Source organism: Zonotrichia albicollis, chromosome 4 (genome assembly GCF_047830755.1).
Source record: "Zonotrichia albicollis isolate bZonAlb1 chromosome 4, bZonAlb1.hap1, whole genome shotgun sequence".
In the NCBI taxonomy this organism is placed as follows: Eukaryota; Metazoa; Chordata; class Aves; order Passeriformes; family Passerellidae; genus Zonotrichia; species Zonotrichia albicollis.
The window spans coordinates 68718279-68742871 of NC_133822.1; the positions used below are offsets into that span (position 1 = coordinate 68718279).

The following is a 24593-nucleotide window of genomic DNA, read 5'->3' on the forward strand; positions in this document are numbered from 1 at the left end:
TTTCTCCAAAGGGTTCAGAAAATTGTCATCACCTGCAGGATGCATGTGTGGGAAAAGGTGGAAGCAATCTCTCTATCATCTGTATCCTGCTTGTTCTTGCTATAGACATTTTGAGAGCTTTGTCATGAGCTCAGCCATGTCCTGCTGCCACCATGGGCAGCAAAGCCAAATCCCATTTGAGACAAAGTGAAACCATTTATCTGTTTTACACAATTTCCAACTATAGTGACACACCAAAACAATTTCCACATATTTTGGTTGACAGAGAATGTGCAGGGTTTTACCTCCTCCCATCTAGATCTGTCACCAGGTCTGTATTTGTCACTCAGTTTGGAAGCAGCCAAGGAATCTGAAAACCACAGGCCAATGTTGTTGGATATTTGCAAGAGGATTGCTCAGCAAATCACATTCCGCACGCCTCTGAAAATTCTGCATTCTGAGGAAGATGCAGCATTCTTATCCCCAGCAATCACAGGCTTGTACCTCACTTGCTTGGGGAATCAGGTGCAGAGGTTTGGAAGCAGCTTGACCTGTAGCAGAACCCCTTGGGTAGCTGAGTGTCTCAGCTTGGTGCTGGCCTGAGGTGCCCCCTTCCCTGATGTGTGCATTTCCCGTTGCAGGAGAGTCGTGCGAGGTGAACGCGCGCTCTGGCCGCTGCGCGCCGGGCGTGTGCAAGAACGGGGGCACCTGCGTGAACCTGCTCATCGGGGGCTTCAAGTGCGAGTGCCCCCCCGGCGAGTACGAGCGGCCCTACTGCGAGATGACCACCAGGAGCTTCCCCCCTCAGTCCTTCATCACCTTCAAGGGGCTGCGGCAGCGCTTCCACTTCACCGTCTCCCTCATGTGAGTCCCAGCGGGAAGGGTTCTGGGGCTGGTGGCTTCTCACTCAGCTTGGGACTGTTTGTCATGTACTGGTGGCCACCAAAGAGCTACCCCTGAAGGTCACTGCAGGGATGTCTGACAGTGACTCCTGTGAGCAGGGCATGTCATTTGAAAGATTTGATTTTCTGCCTTGCTGCACATGTTTCTCTGTTGCTGACTCACAAACTTCCCTGTTGGAGCCAGGAGAAGGGATACCAGGACCACTCTGGCCACCCATCACCAGCCTTCAGCTGCAGCAGTGCTGGAGTGAATGTTGGGTTTGACACTTTTACTGTCTGGGCCTTTGGCTTCCTGACCTTCAGCCCAGCTTTAGAACCAAACTATTTGTGCTCCTTGTTTGTGAGTACTCTTCCCATCTCCTGTTTCCCCACCTGTGAGAGGACCTGGGCATGTTCGGTCATGACTGAGCACAGTCTGGTCCTTCTCAGGTTCCTGCTTTGGGATAATCCCAACTGGTCCAGCTCCTCACTTAGCTCCTTCTGGCCTTCACACCCAGGTCCTGCTTCTGGTCCCATTCCAGCTCCCAGGCACTAGTCTTATCCCCATCCCAACTGCCCCAGCATCCACATGTTGGACAGTTTTCTTCTGGGCTCTCTTTTCCCCTGGGGGTGCTCAGGTAGGCAAGGAAGAGCAATGGTAGCTGCCACAGCCATGGGCAAGGGCTCTCCCTCACCAGGGAAAAACCCCCTTTCTGGAGAAGACTTCATGGCTCATAGGGCTTGATGTGGAGCCAGAGCTCCAGGTGCACAGATACCTCTTCCCTGGGGAAGGGCTGGGTTTGCAGCTCTCCCATGGTTTAGCTGGGCAGGATTGACTTTTGGTTTTCCCTCACAGCTGACTGAGTAAACAACACAAAATGTGTTATTGACCCCAAAGAGCAGAGCTGGGGATTTTTTGATAGGTACAGCAGCAGCTTCAAGGGCAGAGCCGTGTGTGTATCTGCCCAGAGAAAGTGCTCAGGGAGGTCAGACAGGCTTCAGGCTTATGTCTCCTCTAGCACCCAGCCATTACCTGGTGTTTCATATCTGTCAGGAGCCAGGTCAGTTTTTTACAGCATGTTTTTCAGTACTGTTCTTTAGCATAGTTTACTTTCCTGAGCTAAGATCCCAGAGAGACTCCCCCATGTAATTACTTTTGTTAATAGAAGTAAGTAACGCCCCATCCTTGTAAATGTTCAAGGCCAGGCTGGGTGGGACTTGGAGCAACCTGGTCCAGTGGCAGCTGTCCCTGCCCATGGCAGGGGGCTGGGACTGGCTGGTCTTTATGGTCCCTTCCAACCCAAACCATGCTATCATTTTATGATTTCTACCATTTTATGTTTCATCTGCCTTAATCCTAAAGTCAAAATTTTATGGAATCTTGAAATTTTGGTTAAATCAGAAAGCACAGATGTGGTTTGCACACAAGCCAAGGCAAGGGAGAGTTGTGTCTGTGAAGATTGTTTTAGAGCATCAGGTCTAAGTGCACAGAAAAACGATTGTTTTAGAGCATCAGGTCTAAGTGCACAGAAAAACCGAGGAGCAAAAGGCTCTGTTGGATTTGTCAGACCCACAGTGAGCAAACAAAGGTGCAGTCTGGGCTGGCTGCCAGCTTGAATTGCCTGCACTACCCTTGACTTGTCCCCTCAGCCATGAGGTGTCATTTTTCAGGCTTTTGGAAAGAGAGCTTTGACGTTTAGGGTGCTTTAAGTTAAAATTACTCAAATGCCCTGTGTAGGGGTTATTGAGAAATAGCAAAGTACTGTACAAGGGTAGTCCTTGCACCAGGGCTTCTTCACCATCTTTAGAACCACAATGGCTTGTTTAGTCATGAGCTAAGCACTGCTTACTCCATTTGGTGTGACTATAAGAATTCTAGGCCGTTATGAGGTTCATCCCCCACTGCCTGGAATGGCCACACATTTAGCTTTTCATACCTGAAGTTCACTTTTATTTACACTAGCTATTTCTTTGGCCATTTTTAAACCTTCAGTGGAGGAGGAAAACATTATGTGAGGACCTGCAAGATTTAGCAGTTTGACCGCTAACGATCATGATTTACCATTACATGTTTTGTGATTTGGGAGCATTTGTACAATCCCAGAGAGTCCAGCTTCCCTCAGCCTCAATGACCCACTCCTAGCAAAGAGCAGAATATTGGCATTGTCCAGTCTCATAACTAAAATGTTTTTTTAAAGTATTTAGGTTACTGACCATGCATGTCTTTCTGCTCCCAATATTATGTATCTTCCTTGCTTAATTCCAACATTTACTACTCCTTCACTCAAGAGACACTGTTAGTGGAGAAGTTTTCTCATTATTTATACAAAATTCTGTAAGAAAGAGAGTCTTTTGTTTCCTGTCATGAAATGAAACATATCCCTTCTACTAAAAACCAGCATTTTTTCCCCCAGCTGGTGGGTGACAACCAGACAAGTTCAAAAGCAGTAGTGCTTTTAACAAGTATAATATAAAAGTTGCTTTTGACTAGTGGCAAAGAATGGAACTGAGCGCAGATAAAGAAATGTACAAAATGGTTTAATAATGCATTAGTTTAATAAATAATGGTTTCATACTTAAAATTATTGTAGGAAATTGTAAGAATATGAGAAAATATATTCAAAAAGAACTAAGCTTCCTGTTATTGCTGCCAGACTAAATCTTCCTGCCCACTGAAGAAGCAGCACTAGCATTATTCTGCACAGATGTTATCAAAACATTTGGATGAAGCAGTTATCCATGAAAAAATAGTCTTGGGAAATGTTTTACAGGAACTGTATTCCTTTGGATGGAATGTTTGATGGTGAAAAGTGAAAATTAAATCCGTGTTTTGATAATATTGGTATATTTCAATTATATTGCTGTAATTAATTTAGTTTGCATTTTATTTGTATACTATTATACTATGATAAAACTAGAAATAAATATGTATATCAAAACTGATTAAAAGTAATCAAAACATTAATTAATATTTTTATGGACTATAATGCATATTCTTTGAAATTGGAATTTTACAGGAAATATAAAATTTGTGACTTCTGTTTTTTGAACCAGAACAATTAATTATCCTTCAAAAACATTAAAAAATATATCAATAAAATTTCCCATTTCCATGTAGCTCAAATTCTGAAAGGTCTCTACTCAGTGGGATCCACAGCATACATATGTCTGACAAACAGCTTCTGGTAAAAATTATCTTTTATAATTATCTTTGGAACCTTTTCTTTCAAATACCAACCCTAGTATTCTGAAATACTGCTTCATTCCCATTCTCTGAAATGCAGGTTTTACTGCATCACATGACAGTCTTGCCATTAGACATGATATGACAGGCACAAGAGTCACTTCTTCTGTCTGTGGAAGACAGATTTCATTTCATTAGCTGTGTTCAGTATTTCATTCATTTGTAGGAAAATGGGTTAATTTAAATCAGGCATATTTCCTGAAGTTCAAGATACAAAATCAGACTAAATTGCCATTGGGAAACGCAAGAAATTCCCATGGTTTCTCTCTTTTTCTCTCTTTATCTAATATTAATATTTGTAAAAATGTTTATGTAAAGTGTAATTTTTTTTTTGCATTTCTGAGTAGATGAAAGCTGTGTGCAACTCTCCAGAGATAAGAGAATTCAATTAAAAAATATAAAATACTCACAATGAGCAAAAATTTTTAAAAAATGGTCTGTGCTGACAAAAAAAAAAAAGTAGGCTTTTTTAAAAGTGGGGTTTCCCCTTTTTCTGTAAGAAAGATACATCCGATATTAGTAGCACAAGATAAACAAAATCCAAATGCACCTGTTGGTGCTGATCTAGTGAAATCATTTGAGTGTTTATTTTCCTTCTTCCAATTGACTGACCTGTTGATTGACTAACTCTGATTTTCCACATGGCATTATTAAAGTAACTCTTATCTTTCCCCTTACTCCCTCATCAGGCTTTTTTAGTCAGTTGATGACTGTCCTAGGACACTGTAGCATTTAGACAGCAAGCAGGCAGCAAGGATCCCCCTTTGAAGTGAAAATGCTTTTTAGCTGTCACACTGTTTGCAGAGTGTAGTAAGTGCTACTGTTTGGTGAGTGTCAGATACTGCTGCTGCATCTTGTGTCTGCCTAATTTTAGCCCTCGTGAGGGTCAGCAGATCTCTGCAGAGTAGATTTCTGTAATTTCCATCTGCTTGCCTTGTTGATTGTGAAAGAGTAGATTTATCCTGCGGCTGACTCCTCAGTTTTACAATTTTCTGTCTGCAGATTGATTCAAAGGCTTGTTTATCTGCTAAACACAATGCCTCCTTTCTTCTGGGTGACTTGACCATCAGTCTTTAATCCATAAGCTCTTAAGCACAAGCTAACTCCATGTCTCTGTGTTCTAGGTTTGCAACCAGGGAGAGGAACGCTCTCCTCCTCTACAATGGGCGCTTTAACGAGAAGCACGACTTCATTGCCTTGGAGATCATCGAGGAGCAGATCCAGCTCACCTTCTCTGCGGGTGAGCTTTCACTTGAGTCCAGCATTCCTCATTGAAGTCAGGAGATCCTCTCAAGCCATTTGGAAATGCACTTCAGTGATTTTATATGGCTATTTGCTGCCTCATTAATTTACTGGCTGACATTGCACAGTAAACAAGTGATGCCGGGCGTACTCCAGATTGTAGCGGTTTGTGGTGATTGCTCTCACTGTCGTAGGCAGGAGCTTGTCAACATATCAGTTATAAAAGCCAGAGTTTATGACTACTATAAAAGATTGGCACTAGCCTGAATGTTGGCCTCCAAGCCAATGTTTGCTTAAATTTAAATGAGACTTCATTTTATCATACTGTGATAAATGTTGTATGTTTATACTACACCATCAGAGGTGCATAAATGTTATCTTAAAAATCAATGCAAGCCAAAGGAAAAGCTAGCAGAAGTGAAAATGGCCTGCCATTCATTAGGGACCGGGGAGGAGCAGTGCTGTCTCTAGAATGCATTTCTGTCCTGGAGAAGCACCTCCTCTTAGAAGAAGCCATAAAAAACAATGAATTGAAGAGAACTACGAATGGAGAAGAACTGCGTGCTCATTGCTACAGTGGGCCAGGAAGCAGCAAGTGGCAGCTTTGGCTGCTTTCTGCACTAGGACTGAGCCAGTGTCTTTGGTGCTTGTAGGAGAAGAGAGAGGGGAGGGCTAACATATGCCCAGAAACAGATCTGTACTTTTGGTGGCAAGGCTTTGGTGACTTAATGAAATCTCAGTAGTGCAGACAAACTCTGGTTGTCACAGATTTAAGCTATTTTTCTACTGAAACTAAAACAAATATCTGGAAAGGGCTGTTGTCCTGTAAGTCAAGTGGAGTTATGTGTAGGTCAAGTGAGATGTTTGTGCCTCTGTATAGGGCACATAGTTCAGGAAATAATCCTGCTATTTCCCATTATCCATATTCAGACAGACGTGGGCTCCAGTCAAGTCGTGTTTTACTTTTGTGGAAAGTGAGACACTGCAAGCAGTAAAGCCATAGAGGCAGAAGCACAGCCTGCATTGGTGTTGCACACTCATCACCAGTGATGGCTGCTGCCCTCAGACCCCATGGTAAATCCTGTGTGACCCCATTGATTCACCAGCAATGCTGAGTGCATAGTGGGCCCGTTGGGTTGAAGGTATCCAGTTACATCTCCCCTTTCTTACCTCAAAGTTGTCCAAATTAGATTTTAAGGCAGGTTTCTGAATGGATTAGTGTAAGGAAATAACATGCTGCAGAGAGATGTGCTTTCTTCTGTAGCTCTGCTTCACCTGTCTAAACTTGAATCAAATTGCTTGGAAGGTACCCTGAGGATGATTGGGAAAAAAATAAATTCTGCTTGCACTTATATGCATTTAAATGTGAAGGAACTCCTTTCAGATACATGAAACTAAATTTAGATTTGCACTGCTGCACCTGAGAGCAGGTCTGGTCCTGCACATTACAAATGGTATTTTCTTTGGAAGGAGAATGGTTTATGTTTTATAGTTTTAAGTGGCTTTTAATGAACAGTACAAGTTTTGGACACCTGATCTCACTGTGTTACGTGTCACGACAACTTTTTCTCAGAAAGCAGAGCAAAAGGATTGCAGAACAGTGATCTTCCTTTTGCAGACATTTGATAGCTGAATAGAAAGCTCAATTGTTTGTATAGATTTTATCACTAAATAATAAAAACCATCACAGCAGGATGTCATACATGCTAAACTGAAATATGTATTGTTTAAATCACAGAAACATATGGGACGGGAGTTAAAGGAGAGTAGGGAACACAAGAATAATACTTGACTTAGATGTTTGTTGCAAGTACAGAGTTGAAAGTACATTTTAAGCTCAACAGTACTATGAGATTTGTTCATTTACAGGGGCAGTTATTTTTCCTGTGGTTTGTTATGTAGAATTTTCCAACTGTTAAAAAAAAAAAAAAGGAAAAAGAAAAGGGAGCAATCCCTTCCCCGTACCAGGCCTATTATGTACTTTCAACATGAATGTTGATTTTGCTGCTACCTCGAAACACATATGCGTGGTTACTGAGCTGGGTCTGCTGACTGTCCTGGCTTTAAAGCTTCAGCTTTCCAGTTACAATGGCAAAGTCTTGCTTTCAAATATAAACACTGAAAGGCCAATAATTTCATTAATCACTGGTAAAGTTTTGCTGAGCCCAAGGTTACCATGAGTTTTACACTAGAGTACTTTTGGATTTCACTTTCTCAGCTCTAACAGTGCGTAGCTTCCCTTCCCTGACAAAATATCCCATCACAATACTCATCATACTAAAAAACACCTCAAAGTGTGCTCGTGGCAAAAATGCAGAAAAATTAATGTACATCTCTCCCTCAGTTGATCACTTCAGCAATAGCTGTATCTACCCAATGCATCTGCTACCACCCTTTGCAGAAGCATGATAAAAACCAGCATAATTCACCCAAATGTGTCAGAAGCTGGTTTCTGTGCACCAGAGTGACTCCACAAAACTGCGGGTATTTACTGTGTTGCAGGACAAACCAAATTTCCTCCCTGATGGAGCAAGGTGGCTGCATCCTGTGCCCAGTGAGAGTCTCTCTGTGTTCCTGGCAGTGGTGGTGACTGACTTTTCCCTGCTGGCTGTCTTTGCAGGGGAGACAACCACGACGGTGGCGCCGTTCATAGCGGGCGGGGTCAGCGATGGGCAGTGGCACTCGGTGCAGGTGCAGTACTACAACAAGGTAAGGCTGCATGTGCTGCTGCTGACCCTGCTGTGCATACAGCTACAGGGGCAGCTAGCTCTGACCTGACATGGGCAGGTGCCCTGAATTGTGTTTGTTTCACCAGGCACCTTGGTACAGCTCTGCACAAATGGTACTGGTCTTGCTTACCTTGCCTGGGACAAAAATTCTCTCAGGACGTTTGGGTTTTGGCCCAGGAAAGCAAAACTAGATGTAGTATATTTTTTTTCAGAAGTACTCCTAGGGAAACCTTCATGTGCTTGGAACTATTTTCATTTTCAGTTTTTTAAGCTGTTACAAGTGTCAGTGTATCTAAACCAACTGATTCACTTGTGTCTTGTTAAAAAAATTGTGCTATGCAGCAGCCTTAAGTGTAATAGCTACCAACCATTAGTGCAGAATTTCCTGAAACAAAGAAAATTCTTTCCTATAGCTGTCTTTTCTTGTCAAATGATGAGTTTAGCTAGCACTAGCTTCTCTAATTTGGAAAATATGATTTTTAAAAGGCTCACAGCTTTTAGTAATAAAGCACTTAGTAAGTTTTTGTCTGCTGTATAAAAAGATACACAAGAGGAACTCAAACGTTGTCACTGCATGCAGTCCATGGCACTCAGAGGTGGACTCTGTGGTCCCTGTCCCTCAGCTGCCACTTGGTCACAGGGTCAGTCTGACTAAACTAAAAGCATTGCAGGCTCTCTGTGCAGAGCAGCCATTTCATGATGAACCACAAAGCAGGCTTTCAGAGTGTACTGTGTCACTGTTTACAGGTAGATGTCAGAGATCTTCTATAAACCATAACAAAAATTAGAGTTCATTTAGTGACTAAGAAGCATGGCTTTTAATTCTGACATGCTAGAATTTTAGGGGAATCACATAAGGAAATAGAGAGGCATTGTTGGCTGTTAAAAAGGAAACAGGATACTGGTGTAGGAAGCTGAATGGAAGATGGAGGATTAATATGATCAGCAAGTTTTTTATTTCCCAGTGCTGCATCCTTTCATCACAGTTTGTGTGGCAGTTTAAATGGGAGGATTAAAATTTTATTTTGACTCCTAGATAGGATCTCCTAGCCTAAGGATATTTTATTGAGGTAGTAAAAAACTTTCTATTAGTATTTTATATTTTTTTAAAAATTTAAAACTTAATTAAGTTTTGTGCTTAATATATGCAATATACTCTCTGCTATCTGGAGCCCAGAGAAATAGAAGTGAAACTTGTGTTGCTATACACACATCTGTGGGCTCTGTGAAGCTCCTCTGCTGTTTCCATGTGTGCATATTTGTTAGAGGATTACTCTGGCAGAGTGCACAGCACTTGCTGAGGCAGTGGAGGGACAATCCAGCTTTCAGGCTCCTGGGCACAGCTGCAGGGAGAGCTGCTGGACCAGCTCACTGAAGTGCCAAGGAGCAGATAAGGGGCCTGAGCAGCAGAGGAATGCTCTTTAAAAGGCAAAGAGATCTGACACAGATGTTAAAAATAAACCCCTGCCTCATTTTCAGGGCTTGCTGTGGTTCAAGCAGACTGGTAGTGAGCCATGTTAGCAGCTGGTGTTTTCTCGTTGTTGACATGTGTGTCCTGTCATCATTTTCTTCTTCTGCCCCAGTTTTTTGAAGTGAAATGAGCCAGTCTCCACTGAACAGGACAAAATTCAGGGCAGAGAGGGAGAGCAGAGGGAAACACCAGGAAACACTGCTGATTTACTGCCTTGCCACTTGTGTGACATGAAAGTGATGAAAAGCAGGGTCACTGTGTGGAGAGCTGCACTGTGCCCTTTGCTGTCTGTGTGAGAGACTGAGGTCATCACCTTCCCCTTAGCAGCATTTATTGCAGGATGGTTAAATTTGGGCTGGAGGGGGGAGCCCACAACATTGAGTAAATGGCACAAGCAGGATATGCTCACCAGTATGTGTTCAGTGTGCTCTCAGCACTTCCCAGCACATCTGAGAATTGCACATGTTGCACCAGCTCTCCAGCCGTGGAAGAGGGAGTGGGTGCTGCAGGGCAGGGACAGCTGGAGGCAGCTCTGCAGCCCTGCCTGCCAGGCTGCCTCACACCCTGCCCCAGGGTTAGGCCTTCCCCTCAGCTGGTATTTGTTTGTACAGCAGTTCCTTGGCTGCTTCATGTTTTAACAAAGCTGGAAGCAAAGTTCCTGTGAGGAGGTTGAAAAGACAGGGACAATTTAGGGATTTGAGTTGTGCCAAGATAAATGGGATGTTGTGTCTAAACTTGACACAGTTGAGATGTTTGAATAACAGGGTACCAAAACTCATGAGTTTTGAAATATGAAATCATGCACACATATTAGTTTGCAGGTACTGCATCCTTCCACTCTTTCCAAAATCCTACTGCAGTGTCCGTTCATCATCCCAAGGCTACACAGCCCCTTTGTTCTGCTCAGACACTGCATAACCTTTCTGAGCATGCAGAGCTCCCCTGAGCTGTCTCCCTCCTCCCTGTCTCTGCTCATGTTTGATGCTCACCTTCAGGCCCTTCTCCTCCCTCCTGTGCGCCTCTGTCTTCTCCTGGCAGCAGGGCCACAGGGGCTGCCTCCACCAGCGTCCCTTGGGTGCTCCTCCCCCTTTTTCCATTCTGTTCTTTGCCTGGGGAGCTTCTGGTCTTTGCTCCGTTTTAGACATTTCTTGCCGGCGTTGTCTGTGGGAAATGCATAATCATCATCACAGATATCCCTAGAGATCCAATTTATTGATTTGTCGTTCTTGCATTTAAAAACTTGAGCAGCAGCTGTTTTCTTAATAGACACATCGTGGCGATGTGCAAGGTCACCCTGAACAAAGTCAGTTTGCTAACAACCACAATGAGAAGGAAGTGTAGAAGTGACTCCTGTAAAGTATTTTCTGTGCTTAGCTCAGAAGTTATGTGCTTGGTAATGTTTATCTTTAATGTTGTTGAAAAATGATGGTTTAGAATTAACTAATAGATTTAACTAATTAGAATTAACTAATATCAAAAGGTCCCCTGCCACGTGGGGCCAAACACTGGAGCCTCATCAGTAAAAGATAAGTCCAGAGCTGGCTTTGCTGCACTGTGTTTGCAGAGAAGCATCAAAGCAGTTCTCTGTCAGTTCAAGTATTTGATGCTTTCTTACCAACCCTGCTATGTGCCAGCTCTGTAAAACATTGCAGTAAGGAAACAGATTGTATCAGAGGAAGGGAAGCAATATAATTTCATTTACTGTGTAGTGATGGAAATGGACGCTCCCTTCATTGGAGGAAACCAGCTGGATTCAGCAGAAGTGCCTGAGGGAAGCACATGGAACTTGTACTAAGTGTTGGCTCTATATTGAATTTCTGGAAGAGAAGACATCAAGGGAGAGGAATTAGAAGTTATAAGACAGCAGACGTGAACTAGGAGTGTTTTATAACCATTATCTGCTTTCAGTTCTGTGTTAGAGGTTTTTCAGATTCCCAGTAGCAAGGTATCAGTTTACCTGTTACTTGCCATTACAGATGTTTGCTGACAGTGGGGGAAGACAGGCAGCAAGGCCACTTGCTGACTCTGATAGCTCAAACATATTATTTAGTGGGGTCCTGATCTTGCAGCCATTAAAATCAGTGGGAGGTATTGAATTAAAGGTAACCCGTGAGTGACCTGCTTTCTCAAGAGGTATACATTGATAAGACCTTTAGAAGAAATGGAATTAAAAATGTTATTTTGAAAGGAAAAGTGGAAGGAAGAGGAAGATTTCAGCCTGGTAAATAAAACTGATTTAAAAATAGTAGAAACAGCCTGCTGCTTGTCCACCGGATAGGTGGTGTAAGGGGCAGCAGCAATGTCAGCTGCCCTATTTGCCTCAGTACTGTACTTCCTCTCCAGGTGATGAGAGAATATAGTCAGCCTCTGATGGAGTTTGGTCCTCATCCTTTGGCTCTCCTGAGCCTGCAGCATGAGTGACAGTGACCAGGTTTAACTGTGCTGGTACTTGTTTGGAATAGGAGCACACCCGTGTTTGATGGTGATGATGCTCAGTAGCAATGGCATTATATGAACTGTCTGGCATTCATTGTACATACAGGTAGGTATTACCTGTAACAGCAGATTTTACTGGACCTTGTAGTGAGTGGTGTTTTTAATTAAGTGCAAAGTTCAAGCCACTCTCCCAAACTCCTGATAGAAACACAGTTCTGTTCAGCATTTGAGATATACCATCAAACTTATGGTAATGTTTTACCTGACTCATTACCTCAGGGTAGAATTCATCATTTGGCACAACATAAAAATATTTTGAGTATGGACATGTTCCTTTAATTATAGAGGGCATGTACCTGTATATTTGTATTTATATGCTCTGTATATTATGTATTACTTATACACACATGACATCCAAGTTGCTTAAGGATGTTACTGTTCTGTAGGAAGGTCCTTGTGCTCTCTTTAAGGGAGCACAGGATAATTTTGCCTCAATGAGAGAAAACGTGGGAAAAGCATATAGAAACAAACTCCCAGTGAGTGTCTGATGTGCAGTGCAGTAATTCTGGGGGATAGGGTGAACAAAGCCCTGAATGACTCACTGGGTGACTCACAAAAGGAACAACTTCTGTGTGCTGTTAGGCAGTGCCTGTGGTGGGATCCACTTCCATGGTCAGGAGGTGTAAAATGGTGGGTGCCTAGGAGAGTGTCTCCACTGTACTGGTCTCAGTCAGTCTCCTAGGATGAGCTGTTCAGGACAAATGTTATTCTTTTTCCACTACTGGGATGAGATTTCTTTTCATATCTGATAATCAATGGTAAGCTGCTGCTCTTTCTCTCCCTCCTTGAATGTCTTTGATTGAGACATGCCATGGGTTTTGTTTCAGATACTTGGCTGTCTTGGAAGTAGCCCACCCCTTCAGAGTGATTATGGTTAGTAGGGACCTGCTGACTCTCATCCCTGTGTGCTCCCCACCAGCAGAACCCAGACCTGCACTTAGCCTGAAGACAGCTGCAGAGAAAACAGGCAAATTCTTCAGTTAGAGATAAACTTGAAAGAAGTGAGGGTGATTAGGGTTGATCTTCGGTGTGCTGTGAATTCAAAGGACAGGAGATGCATTGCTCTCTATTAGACTCACATATGAATTTAAAAATTTCCTGCCTGTGGTAAGTGATGGTTTCTCTTGAGTTAACTGGCCTTCATCTGGGGCAAGCTGCAGCTTGAATATCACTGAAGACTGAGTTAATACTGAAGAGATTTAGCTGTCAGCCTACTCATGCACTAGAATTTGCCAGTACCTTCCCATCTCATGGAGGTTTTATTCCTCATCCACTGGCTGAAAGCTGTATACAGGGCCAGAACACCCTGAGTTTCAGTGCCAAGTCCCACTTGTATCTTATTTTCCATAAGGTGGGTACAGCAGCTCTCCCCTCGTGCTTGCTCAGCAGGTGAGTGGGTGGGTGGGAAGGCAGCTCCCTCCCTTCCCTGGGGGCTCCTTGGCCAAAGCTGATCCTTGAAGGGTTAATTTACCATGCCCCCACAGCTGTGTGTAGCACCACAGAGCTGATTCTTTGAAGTCTGCATCCACAAATCCTCCATACTATGGATCACCAGTATGCCACAGACTGGCTGTGGATGCCAGGGGTGGCCTCTGGGCAAAACCCACCAGCTCAATGTCTGGGACACCTCAGTGAGCCCCGTTTGTTCGTGCCAGCTGTGTGGGGCTCTCCAGCACTGCTGGACAGAGCTTGTGTGCCCTGCTGTGATCCAGCTGTGGGCAGCTGAGGGTCTTGAGGATGGTGTGGCTTTGGGACTGCTGCTAGCTCAGGTAGACTTGGGATGAAGCTGTTCACAACAGAGAAATAGATCCTATCTGCACCTGCTCAGTACTTAGGATAAAGTGGAAGGAAGGGCAGGGTCATGGAGAAGAAGTCAGGAAGAAAAAAAGCATTTCCAGGCCAGGTCAGGGTTTCATATGATGCTGTTCCTGTGGCTAGCCAGGCAATAGGGTGGTCAGAAAGAGGAATGTCGTGGAAGTTCTGTGAATATAGGTGTCCTTTAAAGAGGCATAAATTAAGAGCATAACTGAAGATAGTATCTGTCAATGCTCTTAAAAGCATCTGCTGGTCTGTTCTGAACCACCCACGTTCACTCCATGTACACTCTTCATCTCCATGTGCAATTTTTGTCATGCCCAAGTGTACTGGGTTTGGCTGGGGTAAAGTTAAGTTTTTTCCCAGTAGCTAATATGGGCTGTGTCTTGTATTTGTGCTGACGGCAGTGTTGGTAATGCAGGGACATTTGAGTTGCTGCTGGGCAGGGCTTACACAAAGTCAAGGACTTTTCTGCTCCTCAAGACTGCCCAGCAGTGAGGAGGGTGGTGGTGCACAAGGAGCTGGGAGGGGACAGCCAGGACAGCTGCCCAGAGGGGAACCCCCTGCCATATGATTGAAGGGAAGAAGGAGGAATGGGCAGATGTTCACAGTGATGACATCTGTCTTCCCAAGTCACTGTTACATGTGACAGAGCCCTGCTTTCCTGAGGATGACTGAACATTTTTGGGCCCATGGAAAGTGGTGAATGAATGCCTTGTTTCGCTTTGCATGTGTGCACAGCCTTTGCTTTACCTATTAAAGTGTCTTTATCTCAACCCACAAATTTTCTCACTTTTACCCTTCTGATTCTCTCCCCCATCCTTTTGTGGGGAAAGAGAGTGAGCAGCTGTGTGGGGCTTAACAGATAAAGACTTTCTATAATTCCTCTATAAGGAGGAAAGACCTTGAGATAAAAATTGCAATGTTTACCTGGCAAGCTTGGATATGTAAAGAGAAGGTTACTGGGTTTGGGGTTTGCTGAGTTTTTGCATTTCTGGGGAGCTAAGGATGTATCCCCCCACTTTCTAAATGAAGCAGAAAAATCAACCAGTTGCAAAGTACAGTCCTGTACAGCCCCTGTATTGCTTATACTCTTGCACACCTTATGTCTGCCACTCGTTGGCAGAATTATCTTCAGGATTATCTTTACAGCAAATCTCTAACATTCATCACTGCCTTTGTTTTACTAGAGCCTCTGTTCTGATTCTGGGAGCTCGTGTCACACAGCTGCCTAACAGTGGCCAGAGGCAGAGCACTGCTGAACAACTTGAGGATGTGTACACAAAACTTTTATTTTAAAACTCAGGTCCACCCCTGTTCTCCCACCCAGGAGCCAGCTGAGACTAAGTTTCATGCAGCCACCTATCACCAAGAGGGGATGACACAGTTATACCCCAAAAATCAAGATCTGCAGGGCTGTGTGTTGTTGTAGTCGTGGGCAGCTGAGGCTTGGTGGCTGCTTGCAGTCCCCTGGCGTGGGCAGGCAGGAGGTGCCTTTTAATCCAAGGGCAGAAGCACAGGTGGCACAGGCAGTGCAGGCAGTGGGAGTGGTGCAGCTCTGTGCTGGAGAGGTGAATGCAGCAATTTGTTTTCAGTAGGATGGGATGAGTGCAGCAACCTGTGACAGTGCTGCAGAGACAAGCACAGACCCTGCTGCCTCTGGCACACGTGCCCTGCACGAGGTGCCTTTGGAGCGGACAGATAGGTTATCTTGTTTCCTTCTGAAAACACAGACCTCCTCTGATGATGGCAAATTTGCCTGTTATGGAAATATATTCTGTATCCAACACTGACAATTGATTTTGTCACTTTGCCTTGAAAAAAAAAAAAAGGCAGAGTGCCTTTCACTACAACATTGTAGTGAAACTCAGACTGTGACAATTGTGCCAAAAGACAAGGATGGCACTGATTGCTGCTCTCTTTCCTGTAAAGGGAGCCAATCCTTATTGGATTGGGTTCTCAGCACTGTTGCCCCAGGACCAGCAGGCAGCACCAGGCAGCAGCTCAGCACAGGCTTCCCTGTGCCACCCCACTCCCACCTCGTGTGAGCTTTCCAGCACAAACACCTTGTTTGCTCAGCTCTTGGTCTCCCTGCTGAGCCTGCCAAGGCGCTGCCAGCACTGTGGGTGATTTATGAGGCAGGCACATGCCTGCAGCTGAATAGGGATTGCCAGCTCCTTGGAGAAAAGCCACATAGCTGCCACCAGCTAGGCATAACTTTGTCATTGGACCCTGGGTGCAAGACACTGCCCTCACAGTATCCAAGACACCACCCAGTATCGTTTACCTCTGAATCTGAGTGGGCAGGAAAAGTGGTTGGTGATTAAATTCTTAGATTGGTATTTGGTATTGCCCCTTATGCTGGGCAGCACCTCTCACACCAGACCAGGATTGTCCAGCTGAGTGCTGAGTTTTTTACCTTGTTTGGAAAAGACAGACAGCGCCCAACAGAAGTCAAATAACTAGAAAAACAATTAGCAATAACGTTTGGGTATGACTTATGCAGATGTCTATCACTGGTGACATCGGAGCAGATTTAATTGTGATCTGAGGGAGAATTTTTGAAGTTAATCCTCTTGGTGGCTCCCAGACTAATTTGTTAAGGGATTGAGGGAGATTTTCTAAACAAACAATGCAGTTGTTGAAGATTATGGTAATGCCACTGTTGATCAGATGTGGCACTGCCAGAGTTTGGATTTTGCTGGCTCAGACTGATGTATTGTGTTTACAGCATTTGTGATTGACACAGACCTGCTCCAGCATTGCTTGGCATTGTTTGATAAAGAAAAATGCAGAACAGTAATTGCCATGTCAAGCAAACCTGGAGGTGGAGAGGTACTGGCAATACTGAAAATGTTATTCAATTAGGAGCACCCTACTTCTCTGAGCATATTTTTCCAGAAGGAAATAGAATTTTGTGGCATTTCAAAACCTAAATTCATGATATTTCTAAGAAATGCCAATAGATCTTTTAAAGGCTCTCCTAAGTGTGCAAGGCAGCACATTACAACTTAGTGCTTCCTCTTAAAAGAAACCACATATTCTTACTTAAGATTTAACCATATTTCTTCCAATGTTATCATTCCCTTATCACCCATCTCATTGTGAATTGTTTAACAGCAGGATGTACAGCAGGGTCTGGAGGCCAGTGATGTTACAGCAAGGAGATGGATGGTGCTAACTTCCAGCAGTGTGGATGGTACACCTCACCAGATCATCAATTCGTGCTGGATGCCTTTCCCTTTCATGGCATTTTCATGGGATCAAAAGTTCTGCCATGGCTTATGCACAGGGAAGCCTGCAGGACACCAAAACCACAGGGAGCATGACCACAGTCAGTTCATTAGCTCACATTTTTGAGGACTTAGCTGTACTTACCCATGTAACTGGGGAGCCTGATCTTCACAGAGAAAGTGTTTCTTCACAGGGTTTCTTCAGCTTTACATGAAAAAAAAAAGCATTTCCATTGTAAAAGTCACTTTCTTTTTTAGCCACAACAAAAATTTTTAAGCAATGTCCTGAGAGATATTCAGCTCAAGTGGGTAAGGAAATTTGACTGGAATACCAAGGTGGTTAGCCAGAAGCAGGTTTTGAAGTTTTTTTACAACTTTCTTACAAGAACAGAAGTTGCTGTATCAGCAGATTATTGTCCTTTTCGGTGGGTAGGCTTGTATACTGGTGAAAGATGTGGTAGGTAGTGCTGGAGGCTCATGTACAAAATGTATGAGGAATTTGTAGCTATGCATTTGTATTACTGATCTGTATTTTTGGTGCTACTGGGCATGGCCACTTAAAAAACCCTAGCAATTAAAATTGCAAGCAGGTAGAGGAAGGAAAGAAATTAGATTTTCATTACTGAATGCATTCTGCATTTTACATTTGAAGTTCAGAATGTTGCTCTAGTCAAACACATAAAATATGTTCTTCATGTCTGAATGCAAAAGATATAATTTCCCACATGCTCAGAACTCAATTTTTAAAATGCCATGAGAAAAGGTAATCTCAGAAAAAAATAGTTCCTTTTGTGAGTCATTTCCTGGTTTTCTGGCTCATGATTCATACACTCACATCCTTGCTGAGGTCAAATTCATCCTCTTCCACCCAAATTCAGAGGATCATCAATGAAAGTCCTCCTCTAGGTAAGACCATAGATTTGCTGTATAGAAACTGAACCTTGACAGATTCTGATTAGAATTAATATACCTGCCCACAGTTCTGATGTTCTTGCTGTCCCCTGAAATCTTTAAATCAAGTCAGTATTTCACTTTCTAAAGAAACATTTTTGCTTGGGTGCAAGTGATGTTATTGAGCAGGACTCACTGGGTTATATTCTGTGGTAGTAAAAAGCAAAATACTGATTAGATGAGAACATGAGTCCCTTAGATTCAAAAAATGTGACAGACAGCCTGCAGTATTGCAGGTGGAAAGCTCAGAGGGAGCAGAATTGTTGCTGCACATTTGCCCTGTTCTTACACACTTGCACAGCATCTACCACTCCCTCAGTGGGACTTTGGCCGGGCCTATGGCAACCATTTACATTCCTAACATCTTCTGAAATGCACTGGAGGGCTGCCTGGCTAATATTTACTTTTTCTTGCTCTGGCTGGTTGTAGAGCCCTTGCAGGTGTTAGTGGGTGTAAAGGGATGGGGGGTGGGCAGCTGATCTGCCCTTGTGGAGCAAAGATATGTGAGCCTGGACTTTAAAAGTCCCTCCCTGCAATTCCACCGACATTTATTCATGTGGATTTCAATTAGTAATTGTTTTTGTTGGTGTTTTGTTTGCTTTTTTTCTTTTTTCTGGTGGAGGGTAAGTGTGAAGTGATTGATATATGGGAAAGGAAATCAGGATTTGGCTGTGGAGCGACATTCCATTGTCTTGACACAAAATAACAAATAACTCACTTCTAAATCTGTGTCTCGGGAAATTAAAGTGTAAAGCAGTGAAAGTCATGTGGAGGTCATTGAGATGTAAAGTGTGACCTGCTCCCCAGCCCTGAGTAGCTCAGTGCTCAGTGACAGCTTTGAGAAATCTCTGGGACTGGGGAAGGGAGGGAAAGCATGTACCCAGTGCCTGGCTTGTTCTCTCCCCCGCCTGCTTTTTGGAACTGTTGCTCTCACAGAGTTTGCAAACACCACCTGAAAAACACTGATTGTTGTGGTGGTGATTTTATATGCAAACACAAACAGTAACTTTTCAGAAAACATCTGCGCAGTAAGGGACTGTGTCTTGGCAAAACCAGCCTGAGTCCCTCCTCTTTCGGAAGCCTCATCTTTGTAAGGGCTGTTCAGTGCTTACTCTTCTCACATCAGCCAGGTTTTAAAGGCATAATTTATGTGTCTGTCTAGGGTGTGCACCCCACATCTGAACTGGGTGTCCGCTGTGTGGTTTTCCTCCTGGTGTGGGGCTCTCAGTCATGCTGGGGAACCTGGCACCAAGAGATGCTCCTGAGCCCAGTTTGCTCAAGCCATCTGACACCTCTGCAAAAATCCCAAGGCATTTGGTGGCATCTCCCAAAATGGTGATTTTCAGGATCTCCATGAGACCTGGCACAATCTGAATGGTCCTTGGCCTAAGGCCCTGGGGACAGTGCTTGAAGGTTGTGCTCTGCAGCCCAGCCTGGCAAGGCCTTGCTCAAAGCCACGGAGTCATTGGAATGGCACCTCAGGAATTTGGTGCGAGTTCTTTGAAATGCATTGTTATCACAATTAAATCATGTAGTAAATTACAGTAGCTCACTGATTTGCAGTAACTTTTCAGGTATTTTGCATCTGTCTGTGTAGTGAGAGGAAACAGCACTTTGCAGTTACCTGGCCTTGCAGAAGTCTCTGTGTGCCAGGAGACCCTCACAAAGATCCAGCCATGGGAGCAGGGAGCAGCCCCATGGAAAAGTGTGGGATTCCTGGATGTTACAGGCTGAAATGTGACTCCCTTACTCACACTAAGCAGCAGTTTGCTCTGCAAGGTGTCACCAGGGATTTGTCCAGGAAGGGGTTAGTTGCTGTGCATAAATGTCACAGGTATTTCTTGGGCTCTGAGAGCAGCCACATTGACATTCCGGGTGCAAAAATATGTCATAGGACTTAAAAGATTTTATATAAAGCAAAAAATATTTCAGCATTGTTCTTTGGCAGGTAAACAGGGACGAGTGGCAGAGGGAGAGGATTTGCTGAGCTGGAAGAGGACAGCAGGGGAGGGAGAACAAGAGGGCTCTTCCAGCATCAAAGGATATGTTCTTCTTTGCCAGTTCTCCAAAGGTGCTGGCGAACATCCTTGTTGGTGGAAAGAGACAGTAAAATAGGCAGAAAAAGGGTTCAGAGGGCAGGAAAGGTTAGGGAGAAGGGACATCAGCCATAGGGGCATTTCAGCATGAGGAAAGGGCTGCAGAGGAAGGACAGGGCACTCACAGGAGCAGGGCACTGTGGTGAGTGCTGTCTGCCACATGGAAAACTGAATATTGTCTTGAAGAGAGAGAGAATGGTCTCTTGACAGCCAAAACAGGTCCGTCTTGCTGTGTCACTGATTCAGCCTCAAAGAGCTGAGAAGCATCTGGGAATACACATTTGAGGATAAAATTTCCATTTGCAGACAGGGAAAACTCATCTTCCCATCAGCACTACAGCAGCCCTTGCCAAAATTAGTCAGAACTAAGAATACACCCTTTGCAGACACTGGATGATATTTGTGAAGATCCTGGTCATGCTGTAGAGGCAAGGAGCATATCTGGATTCCATGTCTCTGTAACCATGGCTTTTCACAGCCCTGCTGTGCCACTGCCACATGTTGTGACAGGAGGGGCTGCTCCCCATCTCTGCCCCAGCACTGGAAGAGCAGCAGCAATTCGGGCAGTGCCATTCACTAGTGCCAGGTCTCATAGCTGTGCTGAAACCTCCTGCTTTGAATATCAAAGTTTAGCCTCTGGATGCAGCTCTAAAGGAGATAACAAATCAGGCCAGTAAAACTTGCTTAACTTTGTGGGCCAGCCCAGATCCTGATGATTGGTGTTGCAGGGCGTTTCTCTAGGAAAAGAAACTGGTCTGATGGCTTTTCAGGATTTGCATTTTTTACTCACTGATGGGAAGCTCTTGGGCTTTCCTTTTCACTGTCACAAGCTCTCCTGTTTCTGTACAGACTTGAGTCAAATTTGTATAGAGAAATGCCATTAAAATATTCAGTGAATAAAGGGGATACATACATCAAAGGAGTAAGGGGGTTATGTGAAATGACTTGTCCTGCCTTTCCCTGGTGACTAATCAGGATCTGTTCTTCACACCGCCTATCCTCAAGGTGCTCTGGAAATCTACAAGGGGAAACTCTAGAAAACAAAGATTAAGGTTATTGGTTTCTGTAATCTGGCCTGATTTGGAGTTTCCTGATTGATCAGAGTGGTCTGCAAGTCCATGCTAAGCTCCTCTGGCATTTCCTAGTCTCCCCACAGGACTGTGAGCAGTGTGCTGTCCCTGTTTATTTTTTCCTGTTTATTTATTTATTTTCCTTGCTGGGGGGGGGCTGGGCTGCGGCAGCTTGTGCAGGGAGACACTGCTGCCATGGGCCCTTAATGAGCTTTTTGAGCACTGAAGCAGCACAGCATCGCCTGGGAATGGCGGGGCTCCTCCCTTCCCCGCGGCCGAGGGGAGCAGAGGCCGGCGGGTTAACGAAGCAGCCGGGGCTGGCAGGCGGCCTAATGAGCGCCGGGGAGCCGGGCAGGGACCCGGCAAGGCTGCAGCCCGAGTAGCAGCAGCCTCCAGCCAGTGCCAGCTGCCCCACTGCCCCCAGCAGGACCCTGTGCCACTCACTCCAATGTCTCCAGCAGGACCCTGTGCCACTCACTGCAGTGCCCCCAGCAGGACCCTGTGTCACTCACTCCAATGTCTCCAGCAGGACCCAATGCCATTTAATCCATTTTCCCCTGTTATTACTGTAGCTGGAAGTGTTAAAAAGCAAAGAGCCCCAGAAGGTTTAAGGCATTTTCCACCCAGCACTTTTGTGGGTGGTGGGGTCTGAACCAGCGCATTAACAATGAAGAGGAGAGTGTTAAAAAGAAATAACAAGGAAACAGATTCTTTTTAACCTTTAACCACTCTGAAAGGCCAATAAATCATTAGCTACTAATTAACAAAAACAGAAGGGTAACTTACTGTCTGGTAAGCAAACTCTTGGAATCACTGAAAGGCTGGCACTGACTTCAGGATGGCTTTTCTTCTTACACTTAACAAAAAGACAAACAAGCCAAGTTCTGAATATTAAGCTATGCCATGCAAAGCATTTTGCGAGAAGACTGACTGTCTAAAATTAATATATTTTTAATGTGTACAGTGAGCTGAGAAAATGCAGAATTTACAATATGCAACATCTGACCCCCAAGAAATTTGGTTTCCTCCTGGTGCCAAGTGTAACAAGGTACATTGTGTCTCATCTGCAAGGAGTACTGGTTTGCATTTTCTAAATGTTGGCCATACTTACAGTCTGATGCTGAATCATCTCCGCAGCTCCTTCAAAAGACTCAATGGGGTGGCTGAAGCAGGAGGAAGACCTCCTGGCTGAGATTTGAGCTGGAGAGCACAGCTTTCAGCCTGACCTCAGGGAATATCCCTTATGTTGAAGCACTCTCTGATGGCTGACCAAAACCACTCTCCCTCTTCCCATCTGTGAGAAAAGTCAAGTGGCAAGTTTTTATCTAGGAATGGAAGCTGGAAAAAAGTTGTCTGGTGGAGGAAATGTTTGTGAGACCTCTGGAACAGGCTATTATCTTGCAGATTAACTAATAAAAGGGTGAGATCTAGGAATCTGAGTGTCACCACTGCTGCTGATTAAACAAACATTTGAACTTTGCAGTATTATTATTACATGTACAGATACTATCTCATCTGGTTTAATTTAAAATAAGTCTGCCTAGGATTGAACTACTACTTAAACCTCTTCAACAGTTTTGCATCCTGACTTGGAAACAGTAGGACATATGATCTAAAGTACAAGGGTTAAGTGTTTAGGACAAGGGCTCCCATTGTCTGTGGATCTGTATGTCTTTTCCATTCACTGTGCATCGTTACACCAGCTGTGTCTCTAATAAGTAACTGTGTGGGCTCTCGCAGTTTAAATATTTACTTAAACATAATAGAGAACCCAAACGAAACTGAGCCACATGAGAATATCCACCTCTGATGTTCTAAGTGTAATCACAGTGGATTTGTGCAGTGGATTTGCAAACTATAAACAGATGTGTTTTGATGACTTTCTCTCCTCTGTCTGGTCTCCACTTGTAAAACACAAGTTCACAGATTAAGCTTCTCAGGGTTTTTCACCTGGGAGAAGCTACATGTCTTTCTTACTGTTGAATTTATGGGGAGAGGTCTAAACATTGCCCTATAACTGATTCTCACAAAAATCAGATTTGTCATCACTAGGAAAATACTTCCACAGTGTTGTTCTTTCACTGCAGCCTTAGAAGGTCACTACAGGTGGCCAAAAGGAGTTCCATACCCCGTTGTGGCTCAAGGAGGTCACTCCTCCAGGTCACTGCTGAGACAGTAGATGAGTCTCACTGTTACCTCTGCTATGGTCAGAAAGGGAGCTGCAATCTTCAAAAGACGTCCTAGGAGGCTGTCATTCCTGTAGTCACATTTTGCCTGTGAGTCTCTGGGCAAAGGTGAATATCATGGGTTAGACATGATATGGGAGATTGTCACTCAGATCAGAACAAGTGATCTTCATGAAAGCTCAGTGAGGCAAAGTTAAGTTTCATTACATTGTTTACAGTTTTAGGTACTAATTGCCATCTTTTGAGGAACATAAATATGGTTAATCTTGGTTTATAGATGGAGAAAAAGGTAGGGGACTTATGCTGCCCCATATTGATCCTAAGACAGGACTATTTCTTTTCTCCAGGTGACCCTATATGTGACTATAACATAAAAACATAAGAGTCAGTATAACAAACAAAATGAATTTCATTATGGGATGCACAGAATGTTTGAGGAATCATCATGTGATGGTGATAAAACACTGCAACACTCAGGGCTGCTTTTTCTTCCTTTCATTTGAGTCCCAGAATAATGCACTTCTTTCATAGTTTGTTTAAGGGAGACCGGGTTTTCTCTCTGGCACTGTTTGGTACCTCTTCTTGCTACTCAGTGTTACAGCATGTGGTCTTTGAAATTTGAATCCCAGCTTCTTTCTGAAGAAGCACTAACTGAAAAGGCAGCCTTTAGGGTTAGGCAGCGAAAGGTAAATTTTCAGCTCCATGAGCAGGAACTCAGTTACATGACTTGCATTACTATTAATGGGGGTCATGCTGGTAAATTCCTGTACACCACATTGCACATTTACTCATGAGTGCAGAATTGGCACAGCTAATGAAACTTGCCTTTCGGGTAGCATGTATTTCAGGAGATGGGTCTGACAGGCAGAAAGGACAGCTAAGTACCCAGATGAAAGTCTGGCTTTTAACTCCTTGAACATATTTGCAGAAAATAATAGTGTGAATTAATGCTGGTTAGTGTTAGCTGTTCCTACTGTTAGGGATCAGTCTTGCTCCAGTAGGATTTCATTGAGACAAAGATCATGCTGAAATGTGAATGTGTGTGCTGTCATGTAGTGTTGGCAATTCACTTTCTGGTGCATTTTCCAAGTACTATTCACTGTCATTCATTTTCTTTCAAACATAGGCCAGTCCTCTGCTAAAATGGACTTCTATAATCATAAACAAATAAAGTTTTTTTAAGTCATTTTCAGCCCTGCT

The 24593-nt window shown here is 44.0% G+C and overlaps 1 protein-coding gene across 6 annotated transcripts in view; it reads left to right on the top strand.

The window, feature by feature from the left end:
• The window catches only part of CELSR1 (cadherin EGF LAG seven-pass G-type receptor 1), a 165797-nt gene that overhangs the window by 89584 nt on the left and 51620 nt on the right, over positions 1-24593 (top strand). For all 6 annotated transcript variants that reach the window (XM_074540016.1, XM_014275957.3, XM_026790278.2 and 3 more), the window contains exons 3-5: positions 621-843; positions 5229-5344; positions 7967-8055. In XM_074540016.1, coding sequence (XP_074396117.1) covers positions 621-843; positions 5229-5344; positions 7967-8055 — 428 coding nt within the window. The remainder of the gene's footprint in view (positions 1-620; positions 844-5228; positions 5345-7966; positions 8056-24593) is intronic.